General features: G+C 49.9%; 1 protein-coding gene across 1 annotated transcript in view; it reads left to right on the top strand.

Moving 5' to 3' along the window:
* The window catches only part of LOC147702155 (proton channel OTOP2-like), a 399,525-nt gene that overhangs the window by 235,363 nt on the left and 137,270 nt on the right, over nt 1-26,892 (top strand). Inside the window, exon 6 of the mRNA XM_086930800.1 lies at nt 4,872-4,880. Coding sequence (XP_086786926.1) covers nt 4,872-4,880 — 9 coding nt within the window. The remainder of the gene's footprint in view (nt 1-4,871; nt 4,881-26,892) is intronic.

The following is a 26,892-nucleotide window of genomic DNA, read 5'->3' as shown; positions in this document are numbered from 1 at the left end:
CCCCTCATTGGGTTGTTTTTTGTTTCCCTTGTCCAATTTAATGGTTTTCCTAAAAATCAATTGGAGTTTTGCGAAAAAGTGGATATGGGCCTCATACATTATTTGGGGAAAGTCTAGCTTACTAATGTGAGTATTTAAATTAACCACTTCTTCAACAACCATGTTTTTAAGGACCTCCAATTTATCAGGGTTCTCAATAAAACTACCCATTTAATGTGACGCATGTTGTTGGAGGCAACGATATCCAGGGTGACTTTCCCACACCCCGGATCCAGTTCTCTAGTCCCCTTCTGTGCTTGGAATTCTATGCAAAGTGGATTGTGGTCACTTTCCATCCTGTTTTTAACAGTCATATCTATCAGACTGTGCCATCCTCTTATATCCACCAGAAAGTAATCTATGCGACTAGAATGCCTACCATTATCAAATGTATTTTCTCCCAGGCGGTCGGACGGAGTACGCCCATTTGCTGCTCTAAGCCCTCTCACTAATCATAAGGCCTTAAGCTGTATCGCTACGGCTGTCCATCTTCTTACGGCAGGTAATTCAAGCTGGGGGACACCCCATTTACTGTCCTCCTCAGCAGCTAGAAACTGATCCTCTTGCCCAAGAGGTTCAAAAGTAGTATTGAAATCTCCACCTACTATAATAGACAACTGTGTAGGGAGGGCCTCAAGCTGGTGATCAAGAGCAGAGATTACCTCAGATGTTTGTCCCCCTGCTGTCCCCCTTGCATAAATATTGTAAATAGCCACTCCCTGACCATTTGCCCATGTGATTTTTACTGTCAGAATATCGTTCAATGGGGGGCTAATTTGTTGCACCTTACAACATAAGGATTGGCGAACCCAAATAATCAAACCTCCAGCAGGTCGGCCTTTAGATTTCTTGGTGGCAGGAGCGTGAAAATTAAGGAACCCCAAGCGACCAGGATTCCTGAAAAAGAATGATTTCATACTGGTCAACAAAACTACACCATTCTGGGGATGTTATCTTATTGTCAATTCCAGCAAGGATCCATGAAAGGAAAGCCAGCCCTGCCTCCCCTTGTAAGATGCAAGATGGATCCTGCGGGATTTTAGCTACTGGGGTCACGCCCTCAGTCACTGATTGATATTCTATGTTAGTGAGCATGTGGCAGTACATCTCTGGAGGGAGCCCATCTGATTCTGGGCAGTCATTTTCCCCAAATGGGTCCGAGCAAATTAATTGTCCCAGATACCTGCTCTCTGAGGGCTGCCCTGTACGGTGGGATCCCTCCAGTGGGATTATTCGAGGTATAGGGGCCTTGTTAGTTTGAGCCCTGCTCCAATCCTTAGGACCATACATTCTGCCAAACTCTGTTGCTTTCATATCTACAGATCTTTCAGCCCTCAGGAGTCAATCACATTCATTCAAGTCAGACAAAACCCCAAACCGATTTTCCAAGGTGATACCTCCAACCCTAGTTTGGGCACCCCTCCCCAGTGTACTAAACACAGGGGTCCGTTTTTTGCCATGGTCTACTGAAACTCGCTACACTTCATCTCCTTCTATAGAAAAATTCAAGTGTTAGTGGGATCATAGCAGAATCCATGCGTTGTGGGGGGAATAAATTTGCCAGTATGTTTGGGAGTACCTCGGGTCTTGAAAAATTCAAGACTATACAGTCTCCCTTAAATTTTTTCGGGTAGTCCCCAAGCCAGGCTACCCTTCTAGCCATAATAATTTCCCCTCCTAACTGCTGTTTACCCCAGGGGGACATCTTCATGTTTTTCGTCAACCAGTGCAGTGCTTTATCGATAAGAGAGGTTGTTGACTCCACCTGACCAGGGGCCAAAGTGGGGGCATTTGCCAAGACTAAAACTAGGGGAGAAGCTTCCACAGCAAATTGGAATAAGTTGCGCTCTTGGCACGGTTCTGTAGATGTTATTAGGGGAGCCTCTATAACTACAGTTTAGCAATCCTCGCCTACTGAGAGCTGGGTAGAGGGGAGGTTGCTGTACGACATTCTCACTACCTCCTAACCCTCTTCCGGGGTGAACCTCCTGGGTTTCACATCTGTTTGATACCAAAGCTGATAAACTACCCACTTCCTCCATTGTCTTATTGAGGAGTCCTCCTAGTCTGTTAACCTCTGCAGTAAGCTGATCGATTTTTGCCACAAGGGGTTTAACAATACCCTTGATCTTTAAATCGATCATACTTACTAATTTTTTTATTTGGTCGTCCTCCAATTTCACATTATCACCTTTCCCCGTAATTACATCATCATTATCTGGGATTTTGGGTGGAGAAACTATTCTTCTTCTAGCAGAACGTGACCCACCACGTTTGGTCTGTACTTTTCTGCACGCTCTGACTGCTCTAGGCACAGGAGTCGGTAGATTCTGCACCGTCGTATCTGAGGATACTTCTAGATCAACTGTGGGGGCAGTGTTATGCTCAGGCATGTCACTGGCAGAAAGATCAAAACTAACGATATCACTGCTATCATCCCGTGCCGGTAATGCTGGTGAAGGTTGCGCAGTGGATGGTGTAGGGGACGAACGTAACCCTAATGACTGCCTTCTTTCACTGTTTATTTTACTCACAACCTTCACTAGGTAATTGTCCAGGGTGTTAGGCACCAGAGAACCCTTTTGTTTAGACATACCCAACGGTGTTACTTGAAAAAACAATCTGAAACTTTACCAAATAGCACAGGATAGAGCAAGTCACCCAAGATAAACACTAGGAACTCGAAATAACTAAGAGGAGTGATTATAAGTACAATATAGTCTCACCGTATGAGGGTCACAAATATCCAGCGTTAACAAGAATCAGGGTCCCTGGCCCAGCCCAGTCACGTCCAGTCCCGGACTGTCACAGACTGTCCGCCCCTTGTCTGGGCTTAGTCCGGCGCGGGCCACGCACGGTCCCGCGACGCGGGGGCTGTCCTGCAGTTAAAAGCACCTCTGGGAGCGGAAATGGCGAGTGCGGCTTCCGCCGCTAAGGAGCCTGGGAATGGTAGTCCCTTCCCCTTCCTCCACTCGGCGGCCGCGAGGAATGGAGTTGCGGCGGCGGGAGGGGGGACCAAGAAGAGCAGCAACCACAGTGGTCCGCAGATAAGGTATGCTGAGAGAGTTTTGACCAGTTCGCCCCAGTTATCATACGGCTTTATAGTATGAACATATTGTATGCCACCCACCGGTGCCCTGCTGAAGGCTGTCCATGCAGAGTGGAGATAGGATTCACCCAGTGCACGAGAAGAAACAAATGTTTAAAACCAAATGATGAATGGCAATGTGCGAGTGGCAGTAAACACCCCCCACCCCCCAAAAATCACATTTGAACATTCTTCATTGCTCCGACCCCTTTCTTACGTAAACAATGTATCTGGAAATACTCAGCTCAATACTAATGAATATGAAATATGCACATTTTGTAAGTAAAAAAAATATGCTTATAAAGTGGTTTCATGTATTCACCTCCTTTGGGTAGCATATTCAAAGCAGCGGAGCCTTGCGCGCCCTGCTCTGTACCCACACTCTCTGCTGCTTGCTGGAATAGGAAGAAATGGTGCCAATGTCTAGATCCGGGGTCTCCAACCGGTCGATCGTGAGCTACCGGTAGCTCGAGGAGACCCCGGGAGTAGCTCGCCTAGCCCTTGCTCTGATTGGAGGTAATCTGTGGATGGGGCGGGCAAACGAACAGGATGACGCGATGACGCTCCTCTCCTGGAGCTGCAGACTCCTCCCGTGAGAGTCTGACGTCATCGTATACTCAAAATGCACTGGCATCGCACTGTCTGCCATTGTGCGATGGGTGTCAGCGCGGAAGATCTTCAACCAGTCCTGCACACTCCGTTGAAACAGCGCACTTCGGCCCGGGGCCCTGCGCTTCATTATAGAACAGCGCACTCCATCGTGAAGGACAACTCACTTCTGCTCCGGACTGTGCACTTCATCCCAGGCCTGCTCACTCCATTTAAAGACATCTGAGATCTCACTTCGGCCCCGAAGTTTGCGCTTCATCCCAGTACTCAACCCAAAGCCATGCATTTCATCACAGGGCGGTGCATTTTACAAGAGGGCAGCTCACTTTGTTGTGAAACGACGCATTTTCCCTAAGCCCCGGACACTCTACCTCAGGACTAGGCACTCCACCCCAGGGCCACGCATTTCATCATTCGGCTTGCATTTCACACATGGGTAGCTCACTTTGTTGTGAAATGACACATTTTCCCTCAGCACTGAACACTCCACCCCAGGACCACGCCTTTCAGCATAGGGCTGTGCACTTAACACAAGGACAGTTGACTACTGTAAAACGACAGTTTTCCTCAGCACTACAGACTCCACCCCAGGACCACGCATTTCAGCATAGCAGTGTGCAGTGCCGCGGAGTCTGTTCTACACGTCCTGTTCATTCAGGACTGAACACTTACCCTCAGGACTGACAGCTCATTGCACCCCATCCTGCGTGCTCCACCCCACGGGTGAGCACTGGGCCGCTGGCCTCCTCGCCCAGCTCTTGAAGCACAGAATACTGGACTGGTGAGTGGCACGGCCCTTTATACCATTATATGCCCGTGCCTTATTTCCTCTGTTATACTTTCCTGTTTTATTTTTGTTTCGGTTTGTGCGAACCGGGCACAAAAGCTTTCACAGGTTCAAATAAGGATGGGCTGACTCAGCCAAGTAGGGTAATCGTAATACTTGTGTTTACAGAGCTACGAAGCCGCCCGACAGTGGAAGCAAGTTTTTAGCGCTATCCAGAAAGTACGTTATGATTGTAAAACTAAGGTGTGTGTGTGCGCGTTTAGTGGGGGAGGGGGGTCAGCCTCTGGTTATGTAACTCAGTCATCTGGTGTAGAAGAAGAAATATAGCGCTTACATATTTACATTGAGCCATAGAAGGTCGTTCACAATTACTAACACAGCTCCTGCAGTGACCCTCAGTGCGCGAGGGTTGTGGGATGACCTCTGCCCGGGGGTGGCCTCATGCGCCGGGACTAGACCCCATTCGGGTCACAGACTACAGAGAAGGAGCGGCGGGTACCTGCTCACCCCTCTTAAAATGCACCAGGTCGTCCCAAACCCAACCAATAACTGATGGGCGTGTCGATTCAATCACACACAGTGAGGTGACTAATTTGCCTCTTTAGACACATCTTCCATCGCTCGGTAGCTCCTTGAGTATGATGTTATAACTTTGCATAGCGCTTTTAATCATTTTTATGGCATCAGTGCGCGGTCTTCATATTGGCGTTTTTGTGCTTAACAGCCAGAGCCAACCTTTAACAGTGACTGTTTATTGGCGCGTGGATGTGTGATTTTATTTGGGAGTTTGTTCCGTGTTTAGAGGTGATTCTGAAGGGTTAGATTGGTGGATTGTGGAAATACACGTAGAAGTAAAAGGAGTTTGATTTAAAATGACGCCTGTTCAATAAAAATACAAAGCAACACACTTCATACCTGAGCGTATATTAGCTCACCCCAGGCTCTAACACTGGAATTCTGGGACTCTGGAGTTGTTTATATATATTTTTTTTTCATATGTAAGGATGTTTGCCCGCCTCTTCATGCTGTCACGAGCGCACAAATCAAATAGATGACGCCCGAGGCCCTAATACAGCCACAATCGTGCAACACTGGCAACTGATTTCGTAGTGGGTGCCACACTCATATCATCACACACAAGCATCTCCGTCAAGCGCTATATTTTATTAAAGCCCCTTCGAGGCGAGCACAGAAAAGACCCTCGAATAGGGCCGGAAAGTGTGGGTCCCAGCAGAGGCCTGTGAAATACAACAACACAACTGTTTGCAGCAGGACACAGCTTGTTTCCACCAGTACTTGCGGGACATATGCAAATGAGCATGCAAATACGGGTGCCCGAACCCAGGCACTGCTGCCGCGAGAGAGGAACTCCCTGGTCCGCCTGAGTGTCCAAGTGTGCAAGTGTGAGCAGAGTGCCAGAGTCCTGTAGAAATGCCGGGGTCCTCGAAGAGGTGGGGGCCACCTCTGTTCTGGATTGCAGCAGCTGTGCCTGCTAGGATGCTGAGGTCGCCTCCCTGGGAGTGGAGGGGGCCTCCTGCATGCACATGTCAGGGCCCAGACTGTTCACCTGATGTCTGTGACTGTGTCACTTTCTCCAGCAGGAATAGCAGGGGCCATTCTGTATTTATTTATTTATTTAAGGTTTTATATAGCGCGAACAAGATCCTTGCAGATATCAGAGCGCTTTACAGAAACAGTATTGGATTGTTCTGCTATAACCAGGGCCACGGAATTATGCGATCGAATGTGCCTCCACATAATTATTTTGCAGTGCAGTGGAAGGCCCTTGGGTATTTTGTTCAAACCACAGTATGGGCTCTGATGAAATTAGGCTTAAAGTCAATGAAACTGAGCGTGGGGGGTCTCTCGGAAAAATGCGCGAGTTGATTCGGGTTCAGTAGCTCACGACGATTTTCACTGGCCAGAAGTAGCTCTGACTACACAAAAGGTTGGAGACCCCTGGTCTAGATAATTGGGTCAAAGAGTTACCCTCCCTCCTAATTGAAACCGTCAAAGACACCAGGCAAAGGCGCAAACCAGCAGGGACAGCTGTGCAAAAAAAGTGCCTCTCCCATTATCAGAAACGGCGCCGACAAGGTCTGAAATAATTGAAAGCGACTCCAGGTTTCAGCACCTCTCTTTGTTCATAACTCTTTCTTTCCTCATAACGGCCACTGCTGTAAGCCACTTTTAGAGATGTGTTTCAGTCACACGCTGCGCAGCACCACATGGACTACAACCAGAGAGGAATCACAAAGGAAAACAGCCCCCCCCACCCCACCTGGCTGCACTATCATTCCCCGTTGAATGTAGCCTCCTGCTGACTTTAATTAGCGCCCTATAGATGTGGGGTCGGGTCTGTGCGGCCGTAAACATGTTTATGTTTCCGCATTTGCCTGGCGCGTGGGTGCGAAAAGAGATCACACCCACTAGCTGCTGCCACCCCTAGCTGCATCCTGGAAATGCTGGACTCGGAGCGGGTGGAGAGGGTGCTGAGGCAGCACTGGGGCACGGATGTAGGTGGAAACTGTAAAGCACGCGCATGAATCAAAGCTGCGTCTTCTGAGCCCTCCAGAAATAAAAATTGACAGAACAGAGGAAAGGGGAAAGAAAGAAATATGTGTAACTGAAAGCACACAGGCAAGAGCGCACACAAGAACGCGATGATGAAAGAGATGAAAAGACACAACTCACCTTGACAGGGGGTGTCGGATGGGGTCAAAGAGGAGGAGGAAGGAGGTTTGATTTTAGCAGAGGTGGATACATCAGTTACAGTGGCACGTGATTTCTATATATATATGACCATAATTACTTCGTGATGAGGTTTAATTATACATGACTTCTGGATTTGGTCAACTGTGAAAATTCAAACTTATAAGTGTGACACGAGTACTTTTTGGAGCAACTTATGTGTATGGTTCCCCCTGAAGATGTCTGTTTTTTACTTATATTTACGCGTATTCTTCAAAAAATGATTTATTTGTTAATTGCTGTGACTAGATGTTGAGTACGTGTACTGAAGCAGTGGGTGTGTGCTGGCAAGGCCATGCATGAAAACCATATTTAATATGGTTATAAGTCACGCACACAATAAATACTTGGAGAATGCATTGTCATGCGTGCAGACTGACATCCTTGCCTAGAGCCATTGGTTGTTTTCCTGTTGCTTGAATGACTGCGGCAAAACGGAAACGTGATTTGTTGTCACTCAGTTTAGTTTGTAGTGAAATCTGAGAGCCGCGCCCGCTCAAGTTAGTTCAAAAGGCACTTTCTTTCTAAGCAGAATTAGCCGAGAACAGTGCCACTTTGAGAGACCCCGCAAGCGGCCGGGCACAGTACACTCAACATTTGTTTGAAATCCTTTGAAAATCGGCATCCTACATAAACACTGGCCTATACAGCGCATGCTTATGGCATGACTAAACAAGATAAAAGCACGCACATAGCCATGCCGGTGAGGAAAGAAGACGATGAACTGAAGCGCAGCGTCCCTTAAACGGGAACTGTGCTGTTAAAATAAAAGTTGAGTGGCTGTGTCTCGGCCGGGGAGGGGCGTAGGAGCGAGAGGACAGACAGATGGTGCATGGCGCTTGATCGATTAAAGCTGACGAGAAGGCAGGGGTAGCAGGGAGGGGGAGTGCGAGCAAAGGAGCCATCAGAAACAAGCACTGGCGTTGCCAATAGGTCTCGCAGTAGGAAAGTTGGAGCTATTACAATTGCAAATAACAATGCCTTTTATTTTTGTTTTCATTTTAAAAACATAAAGGGCTTTGTCATTTACAAAACCAATAGCTCCAACTTTCCTACTGCGAGACCTATTGTGCACTGCACAGTGTGGGTGAAAGTGGCACTGCGTGGGTGTGAGTGGCTTTGAGTGAGTGGCGTTGCATGGGTGAGTGGCGTTGCATGTGTGAGTGTTGTTGCGTGGGTGAGTGGCGTTGCGTGGGTGAGTGGCGTTGCGTGGGTGAGTGGCGTTAAGTGGGTGAGTGGCCTTGTGTGTGTGAGTGGCATTGTGTGTGTGAGTGGCATTGCATGGGTGAGTGTGGCGTTGCGTGTGTGAGAGTGGGCTTGCGTGGGTGTGAGTGGCGTTGTGTGTCTGAAAGTGGTGCTGTGTGGGTAAAAGTAAATAAAGACAGGGCAACCCAATAATCCCCAAGGAACTGGGTATATATACAATGTAGAAAAGGTACCTTGAGGAATTGTTTCCACTATTAATTAATATTTTTCTCAAGTCATAAATATGTACATTCAATCAAATAGACATCGGAACCATGGTATCGATCGTTTTTCAACTTTATATCATATATTATATACGAAACAATGAATAATTTGCAAAAAATAGAAAAAGGCAACACAAACCACACTATTACAATCAATATACTTCCGGTAGTGTGTTATACTGTTGGTATTGTATGTATTATATACATATATACATAACGTGCTCCTGAAGCCTCAGTCAGCTCATTCAACAATTTTTAACATGAATGTTGTAGTTCATATTTGTAACCAAACAGTATATAGGCGTAGACGTTTCGGTCTTTAACATGCGATTTTCACCAAGACCATCCTCAGGACCGAAAGTTGCTCAAAATATTATGTTACAAGTTGGGAAACATCAATCTTCATAGACCAATAGGGAAGTCTCAACCATAGACTATCCAATTTCCACGTGCTCCTCCTCAAAGAGATAGAAACACTTCAAAAGTGACTCGGTAATTTTCGTATTTCTTCGTATTTTATTAGTGTGGTTCCAATTTCCACACTGTGTATTGAACGGGACTCTAATTCACTCCGTCTCCATTCGAAAGGGAAATTGAAAATCGCATGTTAAAGACCGAAACGTCGACGCCTATATACTGTTTGGTTACAAATATGAACTACAACATTCATTTTAAAAATTGTTGAATGAGCTGACTGAGGCTTCAGGAGCACGTTATGTATATATGTATATAATACATACAATACCAACAGTATAACACACTACCGGAAGTATATTGATTGTAATAGTGTGGTTTGTGTTGCCTTTTTCTATTTGTTGCAAATTATTCATTGTCTCGTATATAATATATGATATAAAGTTGAAAAACGATCGATACCATGGTTCCGATGTCTATTTGATTGAATGTACATATTTATGACTTGAGAAAAATATTAATTAATTGTGGGTAAAAGTGGCACTGCGTGGGTGTGAGTGGATTTGCGTGAGTAGCGTTGCGTGGGTGAGTGGAGTTGCATGTGTGAGTGGCGTTGCGTGTGTGAGTGGCGTTGCGTTGTGAGTGGCATTGCGTGTGTGAGTGGCGTTGCGTGTGTGAGTGGCGCTGCCTGTGTGAGTGGCGTTGCGTGTGTGAGTGGCGTTGCGTGTGTGAGTGGCGTTGCGTGTGTGAGTGGCGTTGCGTGGGTGAGTGGCGTTGCGTGAGTGAGTGGCGTTGTGTGAGTGGCGTTGCGTGTGTGAGTGGCGTTGCGTGTGTGAGTGGTGTTGCGTGTGTGAGTGGCGTCGCATGTGTGAGTGGCGTTGCATGTGTGAGTGGCGTTGCATGTGTGAGTGGCGTTGCATGTGTGAGTGGTGTTGCATGTGTGAGTGGCATTGCATGTGTGAGTGGCGTTGCATGTGTGTGGCGTTGCGTGTGTGAGTGGCGTTGCATGTGTGAGTGGGGTTGCGTGGATGAGTGGCGTTGCGTGGATGAGTGGTGTTGCGTGTGTGAGTGGCATTGCGTGAGTGAGTTGCGTTGCGTGTGTGAGTGGTGTTGCTTTGAGTGAGTGGCGTTGCGTGGGTGAGTGGCGTTGCATGTGTGAGTGTTGTTGCGTGGGTGAGTGGCGTTGCGTGGGTGATTGGCGTTGCGTGGGTGAGTGGCGTTGCGTGGATGAGTGGGGTTGCGTGGATGAGTGGCGTTGCGTGGATGAGTGGCGTTGCGTGAGTGAGTTGCGTTGCGTGTGTGAGTGGCGTTGCTTTGAGTGAGTGGCGTTGCGTGGGTGAGTGGCGTTGCATGTGTGAGTGACGTTGCGTGGGTGAGTGGTGTTGCGTGGGTGAGTGGCGTTGCGTGGGTGAGTGGCGTTGCGTGGGTGAGTGGCGTTGCGTGTGTGAGTGGTGTTGCTTGGGTGAGTGGCATTGCGTGTGAGTGGGGTTGCGTGGGTGAGTGGTGTTGCTTGGGTGAGTGGCGTTGCGTGGGTGAGTGTGGCATTGCGTTGGTGAGTGTGGCATTGCGTGGGTGATAGAGGGCTTGCGTGGGTGTGATTGGCTTTGCGTGTCTGAAAGTGGTGCTGTGTGGATGAAAGTGGCACTGCGTGGGTTTAGTGGCTTTGCGTGAGTGAGTGAGTGGCGTTGCGTGTGTGAGTGGCTTTGCATGCGTGAGTGGCGTTGCATGTGTGAGTGGCATTGCATGTGTGAGTGGCGTTGCATGTGTGAGTGGTGTTGCGTGGATGAGTGGCGTTGCATGTGTGAGTGGCGTTGCGTGGATGAGTGGGGTTGCGTGGGTGAGTTGCGTTGCATGTGTGAGTGGCGTTGCATGTGTGAGTGGCATTGCGTGGATGAGTGGGGTTGCGTGGGTGAGTTGTGTTGCATGTGTGAGTGGCGTTGCATGGATGAGTGGTGTTGCGTGGATGAGTGGCGTTGCGTGGATGAGTGGCGTTGCGTGGATGAGTGGCGTTGCGTGGATGAGTGGCGTTGCATGGGTGAGTTGTGTTGCGTGTGTGAGTGGTGTTGCTTGGGTGAGTGGCGTTGCTTGGGTGAGTGTGGCATTGCGTGGGTGGTAGTGGGCTTGCTTGGGTGTGATTGGCGTTGCGTGTCTGAAAGTGGTGCTGTGTGGGTGAAAGACTGCGAAGATAAATGCATATAGGGTAGAATAATTTACTATTTTAAACTCCGCGTGTACTATAAAGGTACATATATGTGAAGTTAAGTATAGTAAACCTATATTGACGTATATATGCTTACCTTTACAATATTCTACATAAATTTACATAGTACTAAATAAAACAAGCCCCAGCTGTACAATAGTTCAACAAAAGAAAGAGCACAACAGAAAGACAAAATCAAATACGAACTAAAGCATATAAACTTGTTTTGGAGGGGAACTACAAACATAAAACAAAACACAAAGAAACCAATTTAGCATAGAGAAACGAAACGACGTAATAACAAAATAGATCAGAAAAAACGTATCAACAAAACACATGACATGTTTTTAACAAACACAGCAGGCTCGAGGACTGGATACGTGTAAATCCGGGGTTCCTTCTGATGGCAGAGACTGGGATGGGCTTTTTTGATGAAAAGATAATTGTTTATTAATCTGAGAGACGTGCCCAAGTGTAATGACGCGCGCCGTCTCTGTGGTGAGTTCCTTCTCTCTGGAGTCAGAAGAGGCATTGGTAAATATTAGAGCCACGCGAGGGGGCCTCGCCGCTGTTCAGCTGCACAGCAAAGCCACACTACTTTCAGAGGATTAGCACAGACAGAGCGGCCCAGAGAAAATAATTACTAGTTTTAGCTGGAGACGCTCTGGCTGCGGCGCACGGGAGCGCACGCAGCGCCGGCGGAAGACCACACAGCCACTCACAGGCGTGGCGGACGTGATGTCTGAGCGGGGGCGGGGCGAGCGAGACAGACTGGCGCATTCCATGGAATGTGGTGTAGGGCAGCCAATGAGATGCCTTGGGACAGTAGCCTGTAACTACTGGTATTGTGTTGGGCTGTTCCTGGCGGAACCGCAGCTGCATGACTTGAGCTTACCTGCAGAGCCATGGACCTCAGTTAAGGTAGCCAGGGACAGCAGCTGCAGCTATGCTTGGCTTGGGCACTGCCTGGTTGCAGACTTTCGAGGCAGCTGAAAGTATTTTGTGTTCAATTCAGCACATCCGCTGCCTGGTATAGGGTGGGGGGAGGAGTGGGCAGGTAGGGGGTGGGTCTGAAAAATCACGGCGGGCCCCCAGGGTTCCCTTGCTGTGGAGGTGACTCCTCAACTCCTAAGCCATGATATTGCATGCCTGGCAGAACGTGTGCAATGGCATGATAAGAAAAATCTAAATGCTCGGTAAAGCCACTCTGTTTATGCAAGTAGAAAAACAAGCATTGAATAAAAATTTTTTTTAAAAAGCGTTGGCAAAGCAGGCAAGTCTTCCGTGCTGAAAGTGAAACCAGCCCTCGGCATTGCTGTGGTGGGGGAGGGGGGGGCGGGGGAGAGGCAAGCAGGGAACAAGTTAAACAAGTTTTAAAAGGAGACGAAACTGAAAGCCTTTGAAGTACACAGGCATGCTGTGACGGAGGTGTGAGAGGTCTGGCAGGGAACAGATGGCCTGGCCGTGAAGCAGGGGGCGGGGCAGCGCCGGGAAGCCTGTGGGAGGGTGATTGATGACTTTGATGTGGGGAGGGAGGAGAGCCTTTTGCGAGCCTGCAGGAGAAATGCTGCCGATGCGCGTGCATGTTTAATCACGTGATTCACGTGAACTGCATGAAAACCGCGGGGCTGAAAGCCCTTGGTTTGACGATGATTTTCGCCACTTGAATTCTCGCTCCGCTCGATGCGCTTGCGCGCATCGATAGGTCGCGAGACCTAAAAACAAACAGATGGCTACTGTGCACGTGCACGCTCTAGTGAACACCAGCATTTGGCCAGCAAAGCCCTGTGGGTAGCACTTTGAAAACCCACTTACTACAGTCGGGCAAACAGCGCATGCGCTGCTCTAGGCTCGACCTAACAAAGGGCACATATATAAGCATTAGACGAATGCAGCCTAGCTACTGCACAAACATCCTCTTCCTGAGTCTCAGAGCCCCTGTAAAAAAACACTCACAACTCCAAAATAAACCATGGGAGAGGAAAGCATTTGTAGGTATAATAATGCAGGCCATACTTGAACAAATTGGCCAGATCTAAGCAGTGGGAGAATACATTTATTACGCAGGAGGTCATAAAATTCACAGAAAAAAGTCAAATGTAAAATGTCTTGTTCACAGAAATTGCCACAAGGACATGGCTTTAGGGCACCAGGCTTCGTGTAGTCTTTAGGAAAGGCTAATAGCCAGTGTACCAGATTCCGTCTTAATCTGGTTAACACTAAGCGATGGTGCGTGTTAGTGACCAGTGACAAATAAGGCTGCACCTTTTTGCTCAGACTCAGTGTGACATACTTTCTCACTGTGGGTTTAACTAATTCCTTGCCCTCCCTTATCCCCTGCTGTTTAGCCAATAACAGAAGTTTGATATTCCTAATAGCTGCTGGGCCTTAAGGCCTGCGTTGGTATACAGGTCAGGGCAACCTAGCCACCTCATTTGCTCCATAATGTACTTTAACCAGGGGATACATAGAGCCACCTCAAGTGGAGTACAGTCCGCTACGACAAGTTGGTTTAAAGTGGTTGCTGGGCTAGACCAAATTCTCAGCCAGCACAGTAGAGGAGCCTCAGAAATAAGGTCAGAGATGTACCCCATGCCAAGCTCCTCATGCTGGAGGGCTGGCAAGCAGCCTACACACAAATTTGTTTTCTGCCCCTGGATTTCCCTCATGTCTTTATATCCCCATACATTACATCCATACTTGATCATAGGGACAGTTTTTCTCTGTACACCTTCAGCAGGGAGGGCACGGGTTTCAAGCCCAATCTTTTTGCAAAGTCCATTGTTGACCCTACTGCTCTTGCCATAACGTTCTTATTGTGTGTTCTTTGCACAGCCCAAGACCCTCGGTCATCAAACAGCAACCCCAGGTAACCTACAAAAGAACTTGCACCTAGCAGCCTTCTGAGTCCATATCGTCATAGTGTGGGATTTCAAAACGTTAGTGGCAAGATCAAGTGAATTGATAAAATGTATAAAAACATTTAAAGGTTTTTGGAGACCTACAGCAGTCCTGGCAAACAACACTGTATCGTCTGCGTTAAGGAGTGCAGGGATCAGTTTAGAACCGGCTCTCGGGATATCTTTGCTACTAGATGAGAGAAGGTCCCCATGCTTATTATGGTAAAGCGTAAACAGCAGTGGTGCCAAAATGCACCACTGCACCACTGCCAGACACCTTTCCTGACTTCCCATGAGTCTGACACACCACCATCCTTATTGAATCACACTGCCGCAGTAGTATTGTTATGGGCGGAGTGTAGAAAGGCCACCAGGTAGAAATCCAGACCCAGATCCCGAAGAATCAACCACAGTTTGGATCTGTTAACACGGTCCAACACTGATGTTAGGTCCATGAAGCCCATGTGCAGGGAACCCTTCTTTGCTATGGTGTATTTCCCTACCACTCAGCGCAGGTTGATGCATTGATTAAGCATCCCTTTGCCTTGCCTGAAACAATACTATTGGTCAGAGATAACATTAAAATTATCTAACCATAAGGTTAGACGGGCCAAAATCACTTTCCTCATGACTTTGGCGGCTGAGTCTAAGAGGGAAATAGGTTGGTATCGTGCCTTGATTCCTTTTTAAAAATAGGTACTGTGAGAAGTTGGCCTGATATGTAGTGCTCACTATTCTAGTGATCACTGTGTATCATTCCAAACGACCCTTATTGATGATTGGTTGTAAGTCAACCTTTTAGACCAGCTATCCTAGTAGCATGGACAAGAGCAGTCTTTAGGCTAAACTCTAGAGGGCGTGTTAAGCCAGCTGTTATACCATCACATATACCCCTTGAACACCCAGTGAAAGGACACCACACAAGTTGTTATGAAAATAAAAGAATATTTATTATAACACAACAGCCCTGGACTCTTTATGAGGACAGGGCGCTAAGCACAATACAAAGCTCTTAAAGAAATTCTGAAAGTCGCACAATTTACACAAATGCCCGAGGGGCACGGAAAACCATATACTACAAAAGTGGAGTGCGAAATACTAGCAGGTAAGTAACTAGTCTCAAAGGCTTTAGGATCACTAGGACTGGACTACTGAAACTTCAGATTCCGAGCAGGAGGCCTAGGGAGATCGGGTGCAGAGTGTGCACTCTCACGCGGGATGCGGGACAAAGTCTATGGATGCTAGATTTCGTAAAGTTAGTGTTATCGGACGGATCCGACTAGGTAGAGCTGAAACGAAAAAGGATCTGGACACTTAGATAGTTAAGCTATGCTGGAGCACCGAAATGCTCAGGTTACCTAGCCCAGGGGCTGCGGCTGCATAGGGCTGAAAAGACGTCGGGAATCCTCGTTGCAGTCTATGGAGCCTGAAAGAAGAAGTTGCTGGCAGGCGACCAGTGATGAAGTTCGATGTGATCCAAGCCTGGATCGATGATGGAGGATACCTGTAAGCAGAGGGGACCAAGTTCTGAATCACTAGCCAGTGATTAGATGGGCACCAGGATGGCACCGGACGAAGTCACCTCGACCAGGTGAGTGGGCGGCGCTGGGCTTTGCAGTCTCTCGGACCAGGAGGCGTTGTCGGCGACCAGGATGGAGGTGCGAGCTGTCCCACGAAAGTATCTGCTGTCGACGTCGCTGGACCCAGGATTGGGGCAACAACTCTTGGCAAATGCAAGCCCACGCGGTGGACTCAAAATGGCATCTGGAGTGGACCAGGAGGGTCCGGGGTGCTCCTCTGTTGGAGGGGAGCAAGGGACAGTCTGGAGCAACCAGACCAGCGATGAAAGTGTCGTCGTTCGTCGTCAAGAGGGCTACAAGCCAGCAGGCAAGTGGCCGGACAATGCGGTGAGCAGCAAAGAGCAGAAGGGCCCCACGCAGATCTCGTGGATGCTGGGGGGCTGGACTTCAGTGCTGGAGCTGCTCAGGGTGAGGGCTTCTCAAACCCCAAAGCACTCACTCGAGGATCCCTCGGCGGTTGTACTGGATAAGCGTCGTGCAGTTCTGAAGATGGCCGGTCCCTCGAGGTCTCGTCACACCCACGGATCTCAGCTGGGCTGATGATGTAGGTAGAGGTCAGAGGTGCCAGGGAAACCGGGTCTCGTTGTGCTGGTCGGTCTGATTCCAAAGGAAGGACGTGCAGCAAACCGCAGTGTTCTTAGTTGGTGCCCGCAGATGCAGGGTGACTACTCCTTAGTCACAAGGGAGAAATCTTAGGAAGAAGTCTTGAGTTCCTTTCGTAGAAAGTAGTTTCAGGGTTCAAAGATGATCTAATTTGGAAGGGTCCCGGCTCCTACCTTTATTCTAAAGAAAGGGGCTGGTACGGGACTAGGTCCTGCCCATGGGTGGGACCAGGAAGGGGGGTGGTTACACCCCTCTCCCCTGTCCGGACTTTCCCCAGCTCAGGGGCTAGGTGCCCCTGGAACTGGTTCAAGCCGGCAGATGCATAGTGAGCACCGGGGTGCCACTTGCAGTCACCTTCCTATTCAGCCCTGCCTACCTAGGATACACAAAACCCTGTCTGGGATGGTGCTAGCACCGCCCCTGACAGGAAACCCTTTATCCAAGCTCTCCTCGGTGGAAGGACTCCCAGCAGCAGGAGGTCAGACTTGTGTCTGTGGTGGCAGCATCCATTTTGTGATGCTGAGGCTCGAGTTAACTTTAACCGGGGTTCACAGTTACATACATGTCGTGTCCCTCTAGAAGGGTGGAATGCTAACCCCGTCGCCGGAATTGGCGAGGGGTTAGTATTCCAATTCGTATGACACCTTACTCGACATGTTTTGATAAAGCGATACCAAAGTTGGCAAATAACCGCAAGGATTATAATGCACTTAAGAGTATATGGTACGCGTTATCATAGAACAACTATTAGGACTTCATTCCGCAAGCTGCAGACGGGCTCAGCTCATGCCAGAGCACCGTCTCACATAATTCCAAGCACTCTGCCTTCAGGATTGTTAAGGCCTGCCATAGGAGTGACTGATAGGAATACATGTGTCCATTTTAGGGTTAGATATAGGTATACTATATCTAAAGCAAAGGGTGATTACACCACTTTGCCCCAGCTGTCGTGCAGCCAGTTGTGTCAGATTTAGATGGCCAGCCAGGGGTGGCATAATACATGCTGCAGCCCCTGGTAGGCCCTGGGTACCTCTATGCCCTGAGTTACAGGGTCTGATAAGGTGGCCCAGTACCAATTGGTAAATGCACCTAAGGTACACGTGTCAATTTAGTGAGAGAACAGCTAGGCTGTGGGTCTGATTAGCAGCCCCACAGCCAAGGAAGTCGTAAACAAGTGAAGCAAAAAGCAAAAATCTGGGGTGATCATAGGATTGCAGACCCTACTCTCCTACAGGTACGATAACAGCCCTGCCTTGGCCCAAGAGGAGAGGAATTCACATATGCAGGCCGCGTTAAAAACCTGTGCCAATATCCTGGCCCAGACCGATGGAACCCCATCCGGAGGACCTGGCGATTTCCCATCAGCTGTGGTCAGAATAGCTTTGTGTATTTCATTTATGCTAATGTTCAGCTGAGGTGCATAAACTGAGCTGGGGTCCCATTGTACTTCAGGCCCTACTAAATCATCGCACTTTACAGTCCTTCGAAGTGCTGAACCCATCGCTCTGCGGCTATAGCACAATCTGTACTGGCATTAGCTGTATCAGAAAAAAGGGCACTATTGACCACAGCCCAAAACTTTGTGTTATCTGACAGTACACTAGCCTGCCCAAAAGCCTCCCAAGCCTGTTCCCTAATGGACTTCTTCCTCTGTTGGGTTGCAAATTTCTAGGCCTCCTACAAGTCCTGACCTCAGCCTAATCCCTCAGAACTTGTTTTAGTGCCAACAATAAGTTTCTATGGGCATTAGAGCAGGTACCGTCAAACCCCCTCTTTTCCATGGCACCTTTAGACCTGCTCGTAATGGTTAAAGTGTTGGCAAACTGCTTAGTTAGCTTGTCAAAAGCATCTAAGAGAACTCTGTCCTGCACTCTAGTATCAATACATAGAGCAATCTCTGCTGAGCACTCAACATACAAATTGTCAAGGAAGTGTCCAATATCACCTTCTCCCACTTCAGCCTACACGTTTGGTTTTTAGTGCTGATGACAGAACTTGGAATGCTACACTCCTCCCCTCCATGTAGAGCGGAGGAGTAAGCCAATCAAGCATTAGAGGGTTGTGATCGCTATGGGTGCCCCAGGACAACCTCAGCTTGTGGGCTGCAGGAACTAACGGTGCAGAGAGCATTGTCAAATCAATACACTGGAGCCACCCCTACCTATATCCGCAGGGACATGAGCGTTTGTTACCGATGGATCTAAGCAGCACATGTTATTAGCTGAAAGGAGCTCTTCTATGTGAGTGCCTGATTCCGTGTGCTCAAAATGTGTGGCCAGTGATGAGAAATCTTCAAGGCCCTTTGTGGAAGTACAACTAAGGTGACATTGATGAGTATTTAAAATCACCTAAAATTATGACCTCATAGTAAGAGTGTTTTCTCTCCCAGTAATGTTCACGAAACCCCTCTAGGACTACTAAATGTTTGATCTCAAAACTTCTAGTAAAGGAGTTTTTAAAAATTAACTACTAGCAGGGGGGGGGGGTGATTCTTGAACAACAGCTCCACTGCTAACAGATGAGGTGAATAACAATATATCATTCTAGTTTTGCATATTTAGTTTAAGTGAGACCAGTAAAAGAAGACACCCCTTGGCTGTACCCACTGTTGAAGAAGTTGCACACTTAAAAAAAGAGGTGACGCCATCCAGAAAAGAGCTCTCAGTAGTATCCCATGTTTCCTGTAAAACAATTAAATGGCAACATAAAATGACAAGCGTGGAGAATCACGCCGCGCGCACTTAGGACCCGGCCTCTCCGGACCCCGCCGGCCCTGGTCTCTGGTGGTTGGTCGGGCGGACGGCCCAATCGGCGTCCGGCCGACCCATGTCCGGTCCGGCGATATTGCGTGACCTGGGGGTCAGGGGGTGGAGACTCTGGGCCTATTTAGGGTCATCTCCCTGTGACTGGGGTCTCTGTTCCCGCCATCACTCCTGGATACCTGACTGCTCACGCCGGCACCTGGCCATTCTCGTGATCCTGGCCGGCTTTCCAAAACTATAGAAGCAGAAGGATCGGCCATCTTTCGTGTAGCCAGGTAAGGGGTCGAGTGCCTCGGGTGGCCTCGTGGGCAGCCGTGAGTCACGGTGGGTGCTGGGAAGGGATAGGAGTGTCGCTGCCTTACGGGGCTTATGGCTGTGTGCGGGGTTCCTCGTGGTACGGGCTCCTGCCGGGCGGTGTGAACGGTGCTTAGGGGTGCGGGAGCAGGGAACTCGGGGCGCGTTAGGTGTTATAGCAAGGTAGTGCGAAGTTCGATATAGTTAGCATGGCGCCCAAAAAGGGAGGACAAAAGCGAAAAGATTCTGAGCCTGAATTGGCACAGATTATGAAATTATTGCTGAAGAAGTTGAGCAAGGAGGCTCCCGATAGTGGGGATGAGAGCGATTCTTCCCGGGGGGAACAGCCCGAGGTCGTAGAGCGGCCGCGCAGGCGGGTGCCACCGAAGGCCGCTTGTCCGCCATTAAAGAAAAAAGCCAAGGCACAGCCTAAAAGAAAAGGGGGAGCCAGGCAGGGAAAAAGTAGGCTTAGCCCTGTCAGGGGGAAACGGGACGAGGGATCAGTAGGTCCGGTCCCCACGCTTCCGTTAGATGCAGAGCAGGTGTACCCTTGTGACCCCATTCCGAATGTACCCGCGCCAGTAGACCCAGTGGGTTCAGTTTTGTCCGAGATTAGGGAGGCGCTGAAGGCATTGGCCCCGGGAGGCCCGGTACCAGTAGTTACGGTCCCCCCGGCCCCACTCCCACCGCAGCCGGTGGCCGCAGTGGCAGCCGCTTGCGATCCGTTAGATAGCTTGCTGGCGTCAGTTTCCACATTAGTGGGCCAATTATCAGCTCAAGAGAAAGTATTAGAGATAGTGAGCGCTGGAGCGGCGGCACCGTGGGGGCCCCCTCAGGCCACAAAACAGGGCGCGTTGCAGGACATTCAGAGGCAGTTGGCCCTCTTAGTCGAGTCACGCAAGGCATTGCCCAGTGTAGCGATTGGAGCCCATCCCCCCGCGACAGTGATAGCTGTAACACCTACAGGAGGTAAGCCTGGTGACGCTGTAGCAAGGAGCTGCGAAGTGGAGGTTAGTCAGGGGAACGTATTGTCTCAGTCAGGGATGTTAGCGACGCATGTGAGTATGGAAATGCGAGAGAAGATTTGGAAGGGGGCCTACGTAGACATATTCTCCCTTATCAGGCCGAAGAGAAGAGAGGAAGATTACAAAGACAGGGAGGGGAAAGAGCACTCCTTCCGAGATCGGAGACCTAGGATAGAAGAGACAATAACCAATTGGTTGTTCGGTTTTCACGTTTATATGACAGTGTTGTTGGAAAAAAGGCCAGACTTGGCGATTCCGCTGGTGTTTTATACCAATAGGATCGTGAAGGCCCACTCCACGCATGGTGGTTCAGCCTGGTTGACATACGATAGGGAGTTTCGCTGGGCGAAGGAGGAAACCCCTCCATTTGTTGGGATCAGTTTGTGGTCAATGCCTGGTTGAAGAGCGTGAGCAATAGGGAACACCCGGCTAGGCAGCCCTTTCGGACTTCCCAGGGAGGGCCGGGCGAGAAGAAAGGTACATGCTGGGCATTCAATGGCAAAGGGTGCACATGGCCCCCCGGGCAGTGCAAGTTTAAGCACGCATGCGCCTACTGCGGTCACCCGTCCCATCCCGAATCAAAGTGCAACAAGAAATCCAAAGAACGGGGGGCTACAGCCCCTAAGGATACCAAGCCTCCCCAAGTCTAAACTGCCTACTCCTGTGGATATTGTAAAGATGATTTTTTGGTTGGACAGGTACCCAGACAGGGCAGCTGCTAGGATGTTGTTTGAGGGTTTTTCCAGTGGTTTCCGTATCCCAGCATCTCATGTCCCCCCTATTACTCAGTGTAGAAACCAAGTTTCAGCAAGAACCCATTCCTCAGTAGTGGCCACAAAGGTGGAAAAAGAGCGGGCCTTAGGCCGAGAAGCAGGCCCGTTCCCGGCTCCTCCCTGGGAGAACTATGTGTGCTCCCCCCTGGGAGTAGTGACCAAGAAGGAGCCGGGACAATTCAGGATGATCCATAACTTATCTGCACCGAAGGGTGCATCTGTAAATGATGCCATCGACCCGGCAGTGTGTTACCGGTGCACCCAGAGGATTACCATTTGCTAGGCTTTCAGGTCCAACAACAATTTTATTACGACAGATGTATGCCTATGGGTTGTGCGGTCTCCTGCAAGTACTTTGAGACCTTTAGCTCCATGCTGCAATGGGTGTTTTCGCAAAAGTCAGGATGTACGGATGTGGTGCATTACTTAGACGATTTCATGGTGATGGGCCCCGCATCGTCGGATGCTTGCGCTTTGGCCCTGAGTCAGCTGGTGGCTATGTTGAAGGATTTTGGGGTGCCGCTGGCAACAGGAACACGGCTCGGGGGTCCGGACACACTACACGCCGCTCCTCTGCTGGATACAGCTTTGGACGTATATTGAGGTTAGAACTGTAAAACGGCATACACGAGCCATTCCCCGCCTAATAGAACAACACCCTGTTCGACGTGGGCGGCAACCAACATTTGAAATTGCAATAATCCGTGACCTCCGATACTGTTGTTAGGAATACAAGGCCAATCTATAAACGTACCGATCTACATATATACCAATACCGAGTATCTTCACGGTCAAGGGCCCGGCTGGGTCGGAATTATCACCAGCTGAGCGACCTTATTTGATCTGGACACAGCCATCTAGCCCTGAGGAATCGCGAGTGCGATGAAACACGTGTCGGCTGGCTGTTCTCTACATTAAAGACTCCAAGACTTATCCCTCATGAGAGTTTTTGTTTCAACGCCTCTGTCAATTGTTACCTTGTTTTGTTGTATATTGTTACTTAACAACGTGTACCATATTGAGTGCATCGGCAACCAAGTGTTGTGATTAAGGAGTAGTTTCTTGCTACTCTATTTGAGTGGTTTAGGGTTTCTCCACTCGCCGATTTTGCACCTATTAATAGTTCAAGTGTATTGTGTGCGAACATACGGGCAGTGCACCCGGAGCGTATAACTGATCCAAAAACCTTCAGAATCTTTAGCTGGCACCGAGCAAGACAGTCGGCCCTGACACGTGCATGTCCTTCCTGGGCATTGAAATTGACACAGTAGTGGGGGAATGTAGATTGCCAATGGATAAAGTAAGAGCCTTTTCCCTAGCTATTGAGGTAGCCTTGGCGTGTCCTAAGGTGACGTTGCATCAGTTACAAGTTCTTGTGGGTCAGCTAAACTTTGCTTTGCGCATCATTCCCATGGGACGCCCTTTCTCGAGGTCTATAGCCAGAGCGATGGTAGGTCTTACCCAGAAGCATCATCGGGTGAGGTTAAAAGCAGGGGTTAAGGAGGACCTCAAGGTGTGGCGAGACTTCCTGGCAGATTTCAACGGGCGGGTGGTGTGGCCCGTGCCACCGGTGTCCAGTGTTGAGCTAGGTCTATACACTGACTCAGCCGGGAGTGTTGGTTTTGGGGCAATCTTGGGCCCTGCCTGGTGCGGGGCGGCCTGGCCAGCGGAGTGGCACTTAGCAGGCTTTACAAAGAATTTAGCTTTTCTAGAACTTTTTCCCATTTGGGTGGCAGTTACGGTTTGGGCGGAGCGCTTCAGGGACAGGGCTGTGACCTTCTGGTCGGATAATATGGCGGTGGTTCAGGTTATCAATCGTCAAGGGGCGACTTGCCCACATGTGCTGAGGTTGCTGAAGCTGTTAGTGTTGGCATGCTTGAAATTGAATTTGACTTTTAAGGCTGCGCATATACCTGGTGTTGATAACCATGCTGCTGACGCTTTGTCTCGTTCCAAGTTGAAGGACTTCCGGAGGTTCCACCCGCAGGCGGAAGAGCGCATGACGACGTTCCCTACGTCACTGTGGAAAATTGGAGCCCCGCGGGGCTGGTAGGTGCCGCTCTGTGTGACCGCACCAAACGTGCCTATCAGTCACAGTTTAATGTTTACAGATCATTTGTGGAACAAGTGGGAGATGCGAGGATCTTTTCAACTGAAACAATGTACGCTTTTTTACAGGTTCTGCGGGATCAGGGCAAAACAGTGTCCTATGCTAGGGCCTCCTTGGCAGCGATAGGCTTCTTCGCTAAACTGGCGGGGGAGCGGGACCCTGGGGCTTCATTTTTGATCAGGAAGGCCTTAGCGGGATGGGCCCGATTAGACGGGCCATGGCGGGACTGTCGTAGGCCTTTGGATCTCCCGACCTTGATTGATATTTTGGGGGTACTGCCTGTTATTTGCCAGTCACCGTTCGAGGGAATCACGCTGGGGGCGGCCTTCTGCCTGGCCTTCTACGGGGCCTTTCGCCTGGGTGAGATAGTTGGGGCCTCCAGGGTAGACCATGGGGGGGGCTTGCAGTTCAAGGATATCTCCCTTTCCTCGGGGGGGCCTAGTATGCGGTTGGGACGGTCCAAGACAGACCAAACGGGAAAGGGGGCCACCATCCGTTTGCTGCCAGCCCCGGGGATAGCTGCCTGCCCCGTATCCCGTATGCAGGCGAACCTGGCCCGACGCCCAGCTGGGGGGGTCGGCTCTTTTCGTCCATGAAAGCGGGGATTGCCTGTCTCAATACCAGTTTAAGGCAGTATTTGGGTTGGCCCTGGGGAATCTGGTTCTGGGAGTGGTAGGCAATTCTTCTCATTCATTTAGGATTGGCTCCGCAACTTTGGCGGCAGGGGCCGGTCTCGCCCCCAACGCGGTGAAAGGTGTAGGTCGCTGGACCTCTGACTGCTATAAGCGATATGTGAGGCCTGAATTGTTGTAAAAACTTATTTGTGTGCAGTGTCTAACGGCTTCATCTCTCTCCTTTCTGATTGGTATGCCCGCTTCCGTGGCATGGGTACTCGTGCACTCTTTCGTGCGTCGTGCGGCGGTGCGCTTGCAGCGAAGAGAGGTGGTGAAACCGGCCGCATTGGACGAGACCGAATTCGTATGGCACGGCGTTGGAGGGATGCGTATCCGACACTTGAGTCGGATCGTCGAGGAGCTCAGGGCACAAGAGCACAAATCGCCGGATTGGATTATTCTGCATTTGGGAGGTAACGACATGGTCGACAGAGGGCGCTTGGCTGTCAAGGGGGCCCTACTAGCAGAGTTTTCCTGGCTGGGGCATGAGTTGCCATCGACGAAAATAGTCTGGTCTGGCATGATATCACGCAGGGCATGAGGCCCAGGAGTGCGTCCTAGATCTTTGAACGTCTCGGTGAGGCAATTGAACGGCGAGCTAGCAAGGTTGTGCTCAGTGAAGGGCCGCTTGCGCTACCTCCAGCACCGGATGATTTCCGGAGAAGCAATGTACCACCAGGGTGGGGTACATTTGTCGGACTATGGAACTGATAGTTTTATCCGAGAACTTTGGTAATTTATTCTGAACGCAGGTGGGGAGGGTGTCAGACCTGTAGGCCTTGGCCACCCTTGTGGCGGAGAAGAGACCTGCGATCAGTAAATAGTGGCTAAACAAAATGGATGGGAGCCCGCTTGCCGGGCTCCATAGGCCAGCTCTGAGGGGGGATATGGCAAGCTCTCCACTGGGAGGAAGTGACCACCGGCTGGGGAGGCAAGGGTGACAGATTTCGAGCCCCCCGGGCGACCCTGGGCAGCCTGGTGGTCGAGAGGTGGGCCCCGGTAATGGCGGACAAGGATAGAAGGGCGGGACCCACCACTCTAAGGGGCAGGTGCACGGCACTTGGCGTAGGATACCCAGTTTCGAGATGCGAACCAGATGGTGTTCCTCCCTTAGGGTTGGGAAGGTGATGGAGCATGATATGCTCATAAATGTAGTTATGTTATAACTTGTGATTTTAGATATGTATGTTATTGCTTATCATGTTTATACAATGTGGTGAATAAACATGGCCTTTTTAACCCCACCTGAATCCCTGGTGATTTCAAAATGTGGGGATCTTGCATGTCTAGGGTAGTTGGGCGGCGGGGGAATATCTGGAGGGTACGGGTCCTATGACAAGCACGGAGAATCACGCCGCGCGCACTTAGGACCCGGCCTCTCCGGACCCCGCCCGCCCCTGGTCTCTGGTGGTTGGTCGGGCGGACGGGCCAATCGGCGTCCGGCCGACCCATGTCCGGTCCGGCGATATCGCGTGACCTGGGGTCAGGGGGTGGAGACTCTGGGCCTATTTAGGGTCAACTCCCTGTGACTGGGGTCTCTGCTCCCGCTATCACTACTGGATACCTGACTGCTCATGCCAGCACCTGGCCATTCTCGTGATCCTGGCCGGCTTTCCGAAACTCCCACCCACCCGTCCCTTAGATAAATGGTTTGAGGGGCGTTCTGCGGAGAAGAGACCTGCGATCAGTAAATAGTGGCTAAACAAAATGGATGGAAGCCCGCTTGCCGGGCTCCATAGGCCAGCTCTGAGGGGATATATGGCAAGCTCTCCACTGGGAGGAAGTGGCCACCAGCTGGGGAGGCTAGGGCGACAGATTTCGAGCCTCCCGGGCGACCCTGGGCAGCCTGGTGGTCGAGAGGTGGGCCCCGGTAATGGCGGACAAGGATAGAAGGGCGGGACCCACCACTCTAAGGGGCAGGTGCACAGCACTTGGTGTAGGATACCCAGTTGCGAGATGCGAACCAGATGGTGTTCCTCCCTTAGGGTTGGGAAGGTAATGGAGCATGATATGCTCATAAATGTAGTTATGTTATAACTTGTGATTTTAGATATGCATGTTATTGTTTGTCATGTTATACAATGTGGTGAATAAACATGGCCTTTTTAACCCCACCTGAATCTCTGGTGATTTCAAAATGTGGGGATCTTGCATGTCTAGGGTAGTTGGGCGGCGGGGGAATATCTGGAGGGTACGGCTCCTAGGGATCTCTGCCATAGCACGTCATCTCTTTTGAACAGTAGACCTGCAATATTCCAAGACAGGACCTTCATACAGGAAAGACCAGGGGTAATAGATGCTAGATGCTGGCTTGCAAGGTGGAGCAGAAGCTGACTTGGGGGTCGGGGGTGAAACAGATATAGTGCCAGCCAGGCCCAAGGACCTTGGGCCCTGCGACTCGGCCTGAGCTGGTGGTAGTCACCCCTGTGGGCCTAACAAAGGTTCAAATCTGTTGGTTAGGAGAAGTGCAAATGTACCATTATTTCCCTGGGCAGGCTTAGCTTGCCTGAGTGCCTGCTGCCTAGGAAGGTCTGGGAAGAGGTAATTGGAAAGGTAAAAATAATGAAGGGGGACCTTCCTGATCGATGTTTTGGAACATCTCCTAAACTGACACTCAATGAGCACTTTGGCTTGGGCAGGGTGTCTCACGTTGGCTATAGCACATCTCCCCTCAATATTTCTCCTGACCCTGCGTCCCACCCATCCCACTCTTCTGGCCATGATAATATGAGGAGGCCGGTACTGACCATTAACAGCATTAATATTACACCAGTGAGCGACCTTATGCATAGGATCCAGTGTGGATTCTTTTGT

Source organism: Lissotriton vulgaris, chromosome 7, assembly GCF_964263255.1.
Source record: "Lissotriton vulgaris chromosome 7, aLisVul1.2, whole genome shotgun sequence".
Classification (NCBI taxonomy): Eukaryota; Metazoa; Chordata; class Amphibia; order Caudata; family Salamandridae; genus Lissotriton; species Lissotriton vulgaris.
Note: the sequence above shows the minus strand (reverse complement) of the source record. Positions and strands in the feature narration are given on the sequence as shown.